This window comes from Arvicanthis niloticus, chromosome 21 (assembly GCF_011762505.2).
Source record: "Arvicanthis niloticus isolate mArvNil1 chromosome 21, mArvNil1.pat.X, whole genome shotgun sequence".
Lineage (NCBI taxonomy): Eukaryota > Metazoa > Chordata > Mammalia > Rodentia > Muridae > Arvicanthis > Arvicanthis niloticus.
Window position 1 is genome coordinate 2,232,584 of NC_047678.1, and position 14,125 is coordinate 2,246,708.

Sequence of the window (14,125 nt, forward strand, 5' to 3'; positions counted from 1 at the left end):
TTTTCATTGTCTAAAAGTCTATATTTTAATGTATAGATTTAAAGGAACATCTTTTTCCTCTCCTAAAAAGAGCCAGATCTCATATATCAAACTCATTATGGCTTCAAACTTACTATGTTGCCCAAGATGATATCAAGCTTTGATCCTCCTGCCTACCTTTCCTGAGTGCTAGGATTATAGGCACAAAGTACCATATCCAGCACAAGTGATGCTGGGGGTTGAACCTGGAGATTTAGGTATCCAGAGAGTACTCTCCTGACCTCCATCCTTCCAACTTCAAAATGTGCCTTATTAAATATATTATTAACATTACTAAAATAAAAAGCATTTCCCAGAAGTTTAATAATTCCATATACTTGAAAGTATATGTAAAATAAGGCAAGAGAGACAGCTCAGTGGTTAAGAGCATTTGTTGCTTTTGTAGAGGACCTGAATTTGGCTCCCAGTCCCCACATAGTGGCTCACAGCTGAAACTCCAGTTCCAGGTGACTGGACACCTAAGTTTAGCCTCCTACCAGCACTGTACATATATGGTACATGTATATAATCCTGGCAAAATATTCATACATTTAAAAAATGTATATGTGATATACAGATGACACATTTTGTATTTAACACACTGTATTGCTATATAGTTCAGTCTAATCTTGAGCTCACTATATAGCCCAGGTTGGCTTCAAACTCATGATCTTTCCATCTTAATCTCCTGAGTAATGGAATTATATGCATGTGCCATCTGTTGTACTCACTAAAGTATTATTAAGTTATAAGGGAACACTGTAAAACTGCGATAAATACATGAGATACATGAAAAATAAAATTTAAACATCTGATAAATATAAAATTATTATCTCTTTTTGGGTAAATATTAAAAATTTATATTTAGGGATGGCGAGTGACTCAGAAGCTAAAGGTATTTGGTTTACAAACCTGATTACCTGTGTGTGATCCCTGGAACCATGTGAAGGTGGAGGAGAGAACCCATGCCACAAAGTCATCCTCTGATCACCACACGTGCCAGCCTGCACTCAGACATTCATGTCATGCACACATACACACTCATGCAATAACAAGGTTAAAGAAAAACCTCTTAAGTTGAGAATTTATACTCAGCATTGCCAAATGTGCACTGAGATAGGTGCTTGCTAATTTGAGCAATAATTTATTATTTAAATTAAAATAAATTTTCTGGAAATATTTGGCAAAATCCATAAAAATGGGATTTTATTATTATTCTCTCTGTGGTGCAGTGTGTCAACCTAGGCAAGCACTTTCCACTGTGCTATATTACTAGTCCCAGAAATCACTGAGAAATTAGCGATTTGAAAGGTAAATCAAGCAGTATTTGTTATGCATATGAACATTCAGCAATAGAACCCAAAGTTCTAGAAATGAGAAGGTGCATCATAATTTATGCCAGCTTTTGTCAAGGAGCTTTGCACGTATCTTTTCCACGATGGTTTGTAGGAGATGAATGAGATGCAAACTTACCTGTGGCTAACACAGGGGCTTCAGTAGGCATTCTCAGTGTCTCCACGGAGGCTACCTCATCTTTTCTGTTAGCACAAAAGAAGAGAAAGAAGTGGTGTTATAGAGGAATGTGATGGTAGGGGCCCACATTTGAGTTTGCCTGTACTATATATAGACTAAATATTAGGAGAAAAGCATATCATAATCTTGATTTATCTGTTCTTTACTAGTTTAGTTATATTTGAATATATACTTGTATATTGAATAGTTGATTTGTATATTGTATATTGTGTATTGTATAAATATTGTATACAATATTTATATTTGTATATTGAATAATTGAAACATTTTATATTGTGTACAATATTTATATTTGCATATTGAATAATTGAAAATTTTATATATTGTATACAATATTTGTATTTGTATATTGAATAATTGAAGAAAATTTCAAACAACCTCTTTAAATAGTTATATCTGACTCCTCTCAGCCTCTTGGCTTTGTGTGGTCTCTGGGAGTGCATTTCTACAGTAAGCAAAATTGAACTTCACCTGTGTCCTAGTGTTTTACTGTCTCATTGCACATACGGTATTCTTGGTATAGAAAGTCATAGATGATATAATTGAACACTGGCATATTCCTTCCAAATCTCAGACTCCTTTGCATGTGCTTATCCAATAAAGATCTGTTGTAGTTGAGTGTTGAGTGGGAGGGAATTAGTTTCTGGATGGTACAGGTTTATGATATGTGCATTCTTTCCACAACAGTAGTATACAGTGATGGCCAGCCAAGAAGTTGGGGGTCAGATTTCAGATCCATGGATGGCAATGTGGGAGATATTCTAGAGTCAGACCCAAGGTCTCAGTGGCAGAATTGTCTGCCTACACAGTATCAGCTCATTACTGGTAGGAAATAGTGGACAGGAATTGTGGTACTGTTAGCTTTTGGACCTCACTGGAAGGTTTGCTTCTCTAATCTGTTAGGTACCACCTGATAGTGTCTTACTAGTATGATATATAATTTTTTTGTACTTCATGAAAGAAAATGGAAAGCAATGGCTGGTGGTTAGTTCTTACAGAGCCATGTAGACTGGACAGAGCCATCACTACCACCTGTGTATCTCTGTCATGCCAACACTTTCCAAAATGCCAAGAAAAATAATGTTTAAAATATAGTCATTTCTGCTGTCATGCACTCTGACCAAACATCTGATGCATCTTTGAGCCTGGGAGATGGATCAATGGGTAAAGTGCTTGGGGTGCAAGCATGAAGATCTGAAATTGGATTCCCCAGAATTCATATAAGATGTGGGTACAGAAATATGGGTCTATAATCCTGGCACTTGGTGTTGGAGACAGGTGGATGTAGCAGGTTTACTAGCCAGCCAGCCTAATTGAAACAGAGAACTCTGTTTTTAGTAAGAGCCTCTGTTTCAAAAGTAAAAGTAGAGAGTGATTGTGAAGACAATGGCATTCACAGGTAAGCACAACTGTACAAACGCACACATACATTCATATCACACACACACACACACACACACACACACAAACACACTTCTCATACATAAAGACAAAACAGTGGATGTCTGCTACATATTTGGGAGGAGGAGTGGGAGAGATAGCAGATGTGACATGGTGATAAAGTACATTATATATATATATATATATATACATGTATGAAAAGGGAACTATTAAATATGATTAATATATGCTAATAAAATTGGTATAAGCAGGACAATAGGTGTCAGTTTTAACAGTTGATGGGTGTATTGGTAGATACAGGATAATATAAACTTACATTCTACTGGAATTTGAAATCAGCTATTGTTACTATTTTTCTGGTATTATCCTATATGCTTACCAAATAACTTTTATGAAGATGATATTTAAATGTCAAACACTGTGACATTTATGATTTGAACAAATTTCCTTTCCTTTTAATTTTATAGACCTTTGTTTCTGTGCTGAGGTCTCAGAACCACTGGACTCTCCTTGCTCCATGTTGCTGTGAAAAAGAAACTAAGCAAGAGGAGGAGAGTGATGGTAACCATGGTCACTGCTGAGTTACAGACTAGCATCCCAGTGTGTGCTGCTCTCTTGGATGGTGTCCTTATCCTCTGCCATCAAGTGTGATCCTTCCACTAAGCTGGCAATTTGTGCTACCCTCCAGAAGCTCCGGATGGAAATCTGGGATACCTGGTTCTTGTGCTGGCTTTTATTTAAGAGCCATCTGAAATTGGCAGAATTATGGACTAGTAAGGAGAGAGAAGTTTCTGTTTTCTTCTTGGAACAGTTTTATGTGGAAGAGAAATTTTCCCTTTACCTGACTTGGTGTCTGAAGCTGCTGTGAGTGTGAATCTCTCACTCCTCTTTAATATGGGCTCAGGAAGGAATAGAATTTCTCTCTGTGTCTGGGAGAGGTGAACCTTTTCTGGCCTCTTCTTAGCATTAAGGCTTTTTTGAAAGTAGGAGTCAGTTCAATATTTAAACTGGCCGAGACTATTTCTGTGAATTCTATTCACAATATTTTTGTGAACAAAGGCAGTGGTGCAGGCTGAAGCCTTTTCTGGGCCATGCAGTTTTTCCTGGCAATAACTTGTTGAAGCAAGTGAGAGTAGCTGAGCACTCAGACTTAAGAAAACGGGAGACTGCCCTGCTGTCCTGTAGAGCATATGTGAGTATCACATGGGTCTTGCTGCCAAGGAGTTTGTGCTATCACAGGAAGGCAGAAGAAGGAAGAAAATGTTCAGCAAGAAGATGGTGCCAAGCAGAGCAGAAAGTTCAAGACAGGCTTCAGCCTTAGATGGGCTGTGAAGATATTGTGGGGAGCTGGGAGTCTACCTGGAGTGTGGTGGATTGAATGAGCATGCCCCACCATAGGCTTATATATTTGAATGTTTGGTCTACAGTTGACAGAACTGTTTAGGAAGGATCAGGAGGTGTGTCCTTATTGGAGGAGGTATGTTACTGGGGGTGGGCTTTGATGATTCAAAGAGCCAGATCACTGCCAGTTAGTGCTCTCTCTCTCTCTCTCTCTCTCTCTCTCTCTCTCTCTCTCTCTCTCCCTCTTCCTCTCATCCCTCTTCCCCCCCCGCCTTCTCCCCCCTCTCCCTTTTCATCTCCTTTTCCATGTTCCTCTTCCTCTCTTTGTTTTGTAGTTGTTGCCTCAAGCTGTAAGTGAACTCTCAGCTGCTATTCTAGCACCATGCCTGCCTGCTACAATGCTCCCTATCATGATGGTCATGGACTCACCCTCTGAATCCGCAAAGCCCACTTAGCTACTTTTTTCAATAAGTTGTCTTGTTCATGGTGCTCTGTCACAGCAGTATAAAGGTTAGGATCTTGGAAGAGAAGAGAATTTGCATAGGTTGTGTGGAGGAGGTAAGCTCTTTCATGCAAGAGAGGAAACCCTTAGGTCAGAGTCCAGGGTGAGCAGGGCATGCAGTGAGAATGTGGCAGCAGTGAGATCATGGGTAATGTGAGGCAACTGGAGAGCTCAGTGGACAAGGAACACGAGCTAGTTTTCCCTCCTCTTCACTAAAGGGCCTGGGAAGAAACAAGCAACACCAACAAGAAGGTAATTTAAACAAGACCCAATAATGTGATTATTTATTAAGTTGTGGAAAAAATAGGGAGATTAAGAATACACTGTGGTTTCTAACAGTGGTGTGTACAGAAGCCATAATATAAAACTATGGAAGGAGCTGCTGGACAGGCCAGTGCTGAACATGAAGGTGATGTGTGTGTGTGTGTGTGTGTGTGTGTGTGTGTGTGTGAGAGAGAGAGAGAGAGAGAGAGAGAGAGAGAGAGAGAGAGAGAGAGAGAATGAGAGAGGGGTGGTGGGATTCAATGACCTCATTCTACTCTATTCAATGGCTTGTCCTACCCAAAGCCAGAGGCCAAGAGATGCCACGGATGTAGTCCTTAACAGGCAGCTTCCTATACACAGACTTGGGTTGGAGAGAGAGCAAGTCGGATATTCTGAAGACAATGGGGGACAATGAGGGAATATTTTGATTGGCATCAAATAGGACTAAGATATAAAAAGAATATTCCAGATTTATTGATCTAGAATTAGGAATCTTAAGGGAGAAAAAAAAGTAAAGGCCAGGATATCTTCTGGTGGAGATCAGATTTTAGATTTTCCCCCCCAGTACAGAGAAGCTATGGAACAGGTTGGTGACAGAGACTAGAAACAAAGCAACCATTGTGAAATGCATTTTGAAGTATTTCCTGGATCTCAGATGTCTAAACATGTGTACGATTTCAACATGTCATCCACTGAGTGTGCTTTGTGAGTTTTGAGTTTGGTAATAGTATCTCGCTTCTTTAATCATTTTAGCTAATGCCTTCTTTCTCTCCCCCACATTCTCTCCCTGTAACTCAATTTTCTTATTTGATATTCAGTTCTTGTTGAGGATATAGCTCAGTGCTTCGGTTATTTAGTTTGAGAAATAACAACGCTTTACAGAATACCAAATGAGAACTCAAAATTCAGGTTAGCCTCTGACTGTGTTAAGTATTTTCCTGATGTTTGCCCTAAGTCCTAAAAATTAAACTTTTAATTGCTCTAGATCCTTTAAGTAAAAATACATATTAGATACATATCACAGAGTGAGGAATTCCATTTTCTTACACACATCGATCTCTGTCTGTCAGGTCTATCCCCTTTCCGTCTCTACACTCATTTATCTTCAGGGCAATATATGCATACATTGTCTATCAGAATAACCTAAACAGATCTTGGTGCTGACAAATTTTCAAGGTGCAATAGCTTACTTGCACTCCATTATATGATCTTTTGAAAGGCAAGAGCATCCAGAATTCTATTTTGGGCACTTACCTCCCAGGGAAGCTTCTCTGTTTTATTCTCTGAAAAAAAGAAAAAAAAAAGAAGAAGAAGATATAAAGTAATTTTACCCAGAGATAATGTCAACTGAAGAGCTAAAGTCTATTTTCATTCTTTCTGCCTTCAACTACATGTCAACCTGCCTGTGCAATATTATTTTGCAGGAATAAGATTCCTGTCTGTCTTATCAGCTATCTCTAAGTATTTTGTCAAGTAATTCTTATGCCGTAGTAACCGTTTCAGAAGGGGCGGGGGCTGGGGCCTGCTCCTGGGCCATTGCATAGGCTTTACCTGCTGAAGAAGAGCCAGGTGCTCCTGGGAGTTGCTGAAGTTTTTCCCAATGTCAAAGAGGCAGAAGGTCTCTTTCTGGCAGAGGCTGACCCAGTCTTGATATTCCTCTGTGTCAGGAATTCGGTCCAGAAAGATCCGATATGCTTCCCACACTACTTCTTGACATACTGTAACACAAAGCAGTTAGCTGTGCAAAACGGAAAACCCCTTTCCCCAAAGCACACAGTGTCATAATACAGAAAATGCTTTCATGCTTATGTTCACACACTAATTTACAAATGTGCTGGCCAGCGTTAACTGTCAACTGACACAATGCAGAACCAGAGAGCATCGTAGGCAGAGAAATGCTTAGCTACTGAACCACACCCCCAGCACTGCCTGCCATGAAGGACGGCTTGTTTAATCTATTCCTTAAAAGAACTTGATGGCTCAATAGTTATGGGGCACAGGAGAATCCACCGGACCACAAGAACGATCTGAGTCTTGTTTTATCTTAAATATCAATGTTTACAGCCCACTGAATGCAACATTTTTATTAATTATTTAAGCTCATGATAGAACACTTCAGATGTCAACTGGAAAATGTGCCGTGGCAGTACATAGCTAAAAATGTTAGTGTAGGAGATTAATCAGGTATGTTAGAAGAGTCCATTGTCAATAATGCTTGTTTGTGTGATTATTTATTTATTTATTTTGTTATATTTCTATAGTCTGAGAAGGAATTGGAACTTTTGGGAAGAGATTGACATCCTCTGACTTTCTAATGAAAACTGATTGTGGGAGGAACAAGATGAGGGGAAACCAGTTTGGAATCTTACTCCTGTGTCTTGTGTCCCACCTCCCCGTCCATGCCATGGTTTCTTTTCTGTGTGCTCTTTGTTTTAGAGGCAAAGGAGATTTCAGATAAATAAAAACCCACATCATTTGCCATCAGCACCTAGCCAGAATCGTTAGGGTGACCAGTCTTTTCACAGTAACTCACAGAGGTGTTGGGATATCAGTCCTTCTGCTCAAAGGTCTAGTCTCTCACCTTGAGTGAAAACACAGGCAAGCAGTGCAGAGTCCCAGATACAAAGAGTGCTTTGCAGTGTGACCTCTCTGCAAAGATGCCTGCAAAGATGCCAGCGCCCATCCTGACCGTAACAGTATGGAGTGAGCACATAGTCCTTCATCTCCCCAGCATGCAGGAGACATACTTGGAAATTTGCAGACTTGTCCAAACTCTAATAGTTGTGGGTCCAGTGTAAGCATGCCCCCTGCCCTTGCTCTCCTCCTAGCCCACACGATCCATCTGTCTTTGGGAGTATGTTTTTCACCTTTGCCTTTCCCCTTGAGTTTAGTTCAATCCCTATCCAACTGCCAGAGATACAATACATAAAAGAAAACTTCACTGCCTTTGAGGCTTAGTTTTGGTGTCTTTCATGGAAAATATCCATAGACGTCAGGAAGGCTGACTCAATAGTCCCTTCTTGTTAACAAGGAGGTACAACCTTGGGCGTGTTGCTTTAGTTAGGACACAGATAGTTTTCACTTTATTTCAGACCATTTTAATGCTTGCACTAATTTTATTCAGAGTTTATCTTATTAGCTATTTCAAATTAACACTAAACTCAAATTTGCAGGCTTCTTAGATGTGTGTGTGTGTCTGTATATGTGTGTGTGTCTGTGTGACATTAGAAATGTGTGCATGAGAATATGTATGCATGTGTGTATTATATGCATGCCTCTCTCTCTCTCTCTCTCTCTCTCTCTCTCTCTCTCTCTCTCTCTGTGTGTGTGTGTGTGTGTATGTATGTATAGGTGGAGGTCAGAGGGCAACTTGTGGCAGTCAGATTCATTCTCTCTTACCTTGTGGGTTCTGGGAACTCAAATCACATCCTCAAGGTTAGTGACAAATCCTTTTTCCTGCTGATCTATCTCAAAAGACCAAAAGGCAGCTTGATATTTGGAGTGAGAAAGAGCAGAGAGAAGGAGAGCCGTGGCTACAGTATGGTGAAATATGGGAAGCTGGGTATCTTTGAGGGAGCTCCACTGGAGACTGTGAGAAACCAGCTCTCATTGCTTGCATTTGTGCTTCAGGACAGCATTGCAATGATTCCACACAAGGCTTCACACATTTCATTTGTGGTGCTTTAAGCTTGGTGGTTGAGGGAAGAAGGAATTGTTCTCTACTTCTATTTGATGTCCTAATGGGAAGCTTTCTTTCCTGAGTCTGCTGGAGGATGTCAGCGGATCATTTTGTAGAGGCAGTGATGAGACCAGTAAGTGGGTCAGTCCATCAAAGGAACTCAGCTTTGTGGCTAGCTCTTATTTCTTATTTCTTTGTGAACCAATTTTTTAGACTTAAGAAACACACTGACGAATAGTAAAACTTCATATCACCCAGAAGTAACCATAAAGATAATGGACTGTCATTTGCTTTGGGGAGAAAAACAGTGTTTTGTTCTCTGTCCAGGGAAACATGAATGAGCGAGGCAAGTCTGATCAACAATAAAGAGCTTCGAAGTAAAATTTCGGGGCTCAAAATTTGGCCACGTGATAGTGTATTCCAAATGCCTCTGGTGAATTTATATCTGTCAGTGTTGTAAAGACTAAGATTTTATATGAAAAAGTAAGCAGTAATGTGTGTGTGTGCATGTGTGTGTGTGTATGTGTGTGCACAAGCACACTTCTGTCCATTAACAACTTTATAGAACTTGCTGGCACTGTTATCTGATCATTGTGTAGACACACTCAGCATAAATAATTCACACATCTAGGTCTTTCCTTGCATTTCTGATGAATGGGATCCTTGTTTTCATATATCCCTCAGCAAGTATTTAACTGAAAAACTGTGGAGAATGTGCCAGGAACTCAGAGTGGTCATACAGGGTGCTTCATTTCTACAATTAGGGTTTGGTTTTCCTTTTGAGTGTTTCAGTAATTTCCATTTACCTACAGGTAAGACTTCTGTAAGAAAGCACATAGACCTTTACTTTCACATACAATTAGACATCTAAGAACCCAGTGAGAACTCTTAAGATGATTCGAACCCCAGACTCCCTTATAGGTAGGTTTAGGTATCCAAAAGGATCTCTGGATGTCAGGATTACAAATGTATTCTCAATTGTAACAAGGCACACCTCATCACAGGCCGGCACTGAACCAGTTGCTCCTGGAAACCAGCTTTCGACAGAGTAGGAGGATACATACATATTTTGGCAGGGACACTAAAAACATCTGGTGTCAAAAAGGTGGGAAAACACCAATCCACTCCCCGGTTCACATGCAAGATGAATTTAGCCCAGAGAGACGAGATGCTCGACATCTTTGGAACTATTTAGAGGACAGAATACCAGCTACAAATATAGGTTATTTTTCCTTTTAAAGGAATTTTCTTTTAAAGTCATGTGGATTCTTAGTCCATGTTAAGTAGATAAAATGAGCAGGTCGTCTGCTGGCAGCTGTGGTTGATTTAATTCCTCAATGATTTCCAGGAATGCAAGGGAGTCTGCAATATTGTCTTGGTTAAAAGCTGTGATGTGCCTCAGCCCAAAGGTGCAGGAGCATCCTGCGCACGCTGGAAGCCATTTGTGATTTGTATTTCTCTGTACTTCAACCTGCCCCTAGGTTTTCAAACTTCCAAACTTTTTTTTTTTTTCTGGATCAGCAATAAATAAAAGTATTGAAGCAGAAAGGATTTAGGTTGTAATATCGCTTTTGAAAAAAAAAAAAAAAAAAGAAAGCCTAAGTCGTAAGTCAGCTTGTTAAGCTCCCTAATGTTGCAACTATTAAAGTCCTATTCAATAGTGGACTTTGGAAAAAGCAAACCAAGTAAAACCTGTATATCAAACATCTTTAAAAATTATTTTCCTGGACCCTAATGGTTCCATGTAGCATAACAAATTATTTTAAATCTCAGGAGCTCAGGAACACCACCGTTCTGTATGCTCGTGGCTCGTGATTTCATTGGGTTAGTGGGTTACTATCTGCAGCCCTCATGGAGGAATGAGAGACCATGAATGTTTAGGGCTGAAGAACATCTGTGGGTGTGCAGGGTAGAAAGGATAAAGAAAACACAGGGCTCAGCTCTCACTGCTGTCCTTACCTCTCAGTCTATAATATTCTTGAAGACTTGCTAAAATTTGTCTCAAGGATTCCTGTGGACAGATGTTAACAGCTGGGAAAAGTGCTGATCTTTTGGTTCGAAGCTTTGCCAAATCAAATATTCGCTTCATGGTTGACACTTTGTGCATTGTTTCGGTTCTTGGAGCTTTGTCTATTGTTTTAATTTCAGAACTGTGTATTTTAATAGAGGTATCTGTAAGAGAAAAATCAATTTTATGGTGAGCATATATACTCAAGTGCACGTGTACCGTATGTGGGTAGTGAAATAAACAGAAGCCCTCTGGTTTACAACATTTCTATTTCGGTATAGTTGACAACTGTAATCCCCAAATGACAAAGCAGTTTCAGAAATAAGAGAAGAGAATAATAACCTGGTTGGAGATATATATATATATATATATATATATATATATATATATATATTCCACATCTCAACTCACCTCACCTTTAGAAACTGCCAAATATCAAGACCACTTCCCACACATCTCTTTGAAAATCCCTTCCCACTCAGCATTCAGCCTGTCAAAAAAACACTATAATCAACGTAGTGAATGATAAAGCACTGTGGTGTCCAGAGGTGTAGTCCCAGACGGGAAGTGGAGTCCTTCTAGAAACCACAGAGCAAACCACAATGGAAAAGCTTTTCTGCCTTTACTTGGCAGCCTTAGGATTTCTGGACCTCAGTGTTCAGAAGAGAGTGATCTGATTGAGAGTGTACGGGGTATGAGTGGTCTTAGATAGTGCTCCCACAGGAAGCCTGGCATTCTGTGAGTGGAGGTGGAGGGGGCATGAGGGAGGGAAAGGCAGGGAGGGGAGTGGCAGAGAGGATACACTTGCAGAAGCTGGTCATTGCGGGGACAGCAGCCATGCATCTGCCACCCTCTCCACATTCATCTCTTCTTTTTCTTTCTTTCATTTAAAAAAATAATTTGGACTTGTCTTTTTTCCTGTGTTATTTTCACAAAACCTTTTCTATGTAGACTTTATGAAATTTTAGAAATTTCATAGAAGTTTAGAAAAATTCATGTCATTTTTCTCAGTTGATCATTCAGGAGGGTTCTGGGGCCCAAGGGTAGCAGTGCTTTCTGTCCCTTTGTCTCCTGCCTTTCACTCCTTCTACCAATTAGGAGGGAAGTGTGACATTTGTTGCTGGTGGGATCACAGGGTGCTACTCCATTTTGGAAAGTGTTTACATTAAGATTTCTACATGAATGCCCACAGGGATTTTTTTTTTAACACAATAACAGTAACATTGGGTTTATTTCATGTGCCCCTCAACTGGTAATGAAAGAGGCAAATTTTGATGCTCTCATAAAATGGAAAACAAGTCATTATTAACATGAAGAAACTACTAAGAAATCATAAATCATCAGACAAAATAATTCAGACATACTGAAAGAACACAGCGTACTGTTCCAGTCCCGAGGAACTCTCTCAGTTTAAACAGTGGCCAAGAACACTGGGTAACTGGACCAGTGGCAAGGATAAGGGATTGATGGGTAGAGTCATATGTGAGTATTTGGGGTGGGGAACAAGAGTGCATATTTACCAAAATTTATTAAAATGTACCATTAGTAGAATAATTTTACTTTAAAAAATGTATCTCATGGCACAGCCGTTAAGAGCATTTGCTGTTCTAGAGAGACTCAGGCTCTAGCACACGGTGGTTGTTCACAACTGCCTCTAACCCCAGCTCCTCTTTTGGTCTTCAATGCCAACAGACTTATGTGGTGCACATATATATATGTTCATGCAAAATGTTCAAACACATAAAATAAAAATAAACAAATATTTAACAAAATTGTATCTCCATAAACAGAAAAGAAAGAGAAGAAAGGAAGGACGTGTGGAAGGTTAGCTGCTCACCATGGGTCACTCACTCACTGAGGCTCCTGATGTAGCTGAGAGGCAGCTGGTTATATTAAGGGAACACTCTTAGCTGACATCTTTTAAAATCAGTTACAGAGGAGGCAATTCGGCAGAAGGCCAAGCCAATCCCCAACCAGTGCTGTGTAAGAGCGCGGATACAGTTTATATTCTAACGTAAGGATAGTTGTTGGGCAGTCCACATTGACAAGCCTGTTCATTCCATTTCTAAGGATTTTGAGTTGCTTAAAATAAACAACAAAAGGAAGAATAAAAGAACAAGAAGTATAAATGTTACATATTTCAGTGAATTAAACAAACAAACAAACAAACCCCAAACCAATCCAAACCCAAAACCCCCAAATGATAGCATCTTTAAGAGCTGATGGAACTGCTCTCTGGTGAGGCGACTAGGTCAGTAGTGTTACAGTCTTCATGGTCTCATGAGTGATACTGTAGATATTGAGCTTGTAAAGATTATTTGGGTACACTTTTATGACTAATATTTTTAGTTTATGCAAATGTTTGGAAAATAGATAAAAGTTTAATGAGAATCATTGATACCTGAAGACTAAAAAACAGAGCATATTTTATAAAAGACTGGAAAATCAGGTTTTTAGCCTACGATATTCTGGACTCCTTGTGTAAGTGAGGATGGCCTTGAAATTCTGATCTTCCTGCCTTAACTTTTTGGTAGAATTTCAGGTGTGTGTCACACCCAGTTTTCACAAAGTGTTGTGAATCGAACCTAGAGCCTTATTTATGCTACATTTCTAGCCCCAGAAGATTGTAAATTATTATTATTGTAATTTAAAAATATCTATTTATTATTTTAAATTTATGTGGTATGTATGTATGTATGTATGTATGTATGTGTATATGTGCACTCTTGTGTGTCTGGTGCCCACAAAAGTTAGAAGAGGTCACCTTGAACTGGAATTAAGGACAGTTGTAATCCACCATGTGGGTCTTGGGAATTGAATTTGAATCTTTTGTAATAGTAGCAAGTACTAAAGTTAAAAAAATACTGAGTCTCCAGTCCTGTGGATATTATTTTGAGGGAAAAATTATTTTTCTAAGACAATCATAAAATGTGAGCTTATGAAGTAAGGAAAGATATAACTACCACATGCAGGAATCTTCAAATGATGTTCACAGTTACAGACAGAAGCAAATGGCAATGAGACTCTAAGAAAAAAAGAAAGCAAGCAGCTCTACCAAGACCTCTTGTCTAAGACCAACGAGTATAAAACCGATTCAAAATTCAATATATTACACATTTGGGGATAGTACACAATTGCATTTGTTTTAAATTATAGAATAAGCACCAGGAAAGCAACCCTTACATTTGCATTGGGGAACAGTCATCTAACATAATAGGAAGTGTTTATGTCTTCTTTTCAGTGTCTAATATCAGAAACACAGGGCACGGCTTATGTTATTAAGCATAATACAGCCATTAAAAAGAAAAATAAATTTTTTCGAATGAAAATAAAAAGAACAGAAAGGATATGTTTTATGTATAAAATATGTTTTAGTAAA

At 39.2% G+C, this 14,125-nt stretch overlaps 1 protein-coding gene across 4 annotated transcripts in view; it reads right to left on the minus strand.

Annotated features, from left to right (window-relative positions):
- Positions 1 to 14,125, minus strand: part of Impg1 (interphotoreceptor matrix proteoglycan 1) — a 128,745-nt gene that overhangs the window by 94,405 nt on the left and 20,215 nt on the right. For all 4 annotated transcript variants that reach the window (XM_076918106.1, XM_034525062.2, XM_034525060.2 and 1 more), the window contains 4 exons: positions 10,698 to 10,910; positions 6,611 to 6,777; positions 6,314 to 6,342; positions 1,492 to 1,556 (listed from right to left, as the gene is read on the minus strand). In XM_076918106.1, coding sequence (XP_076774221.1) covers positions 1,492 to 1,556; positions 6,314 to 6,342; positions 6,611 to 6,777; positions 10,698 to 10,910 — 474 coding nt within the window. The remainder of the gene's footprint in view (positions 1 to 1,491; positions 1,557 to 6,313; positions 6,343 to 6,610; positions 6,778 to 10,697; positions 10,911 to 14,125) is intronic.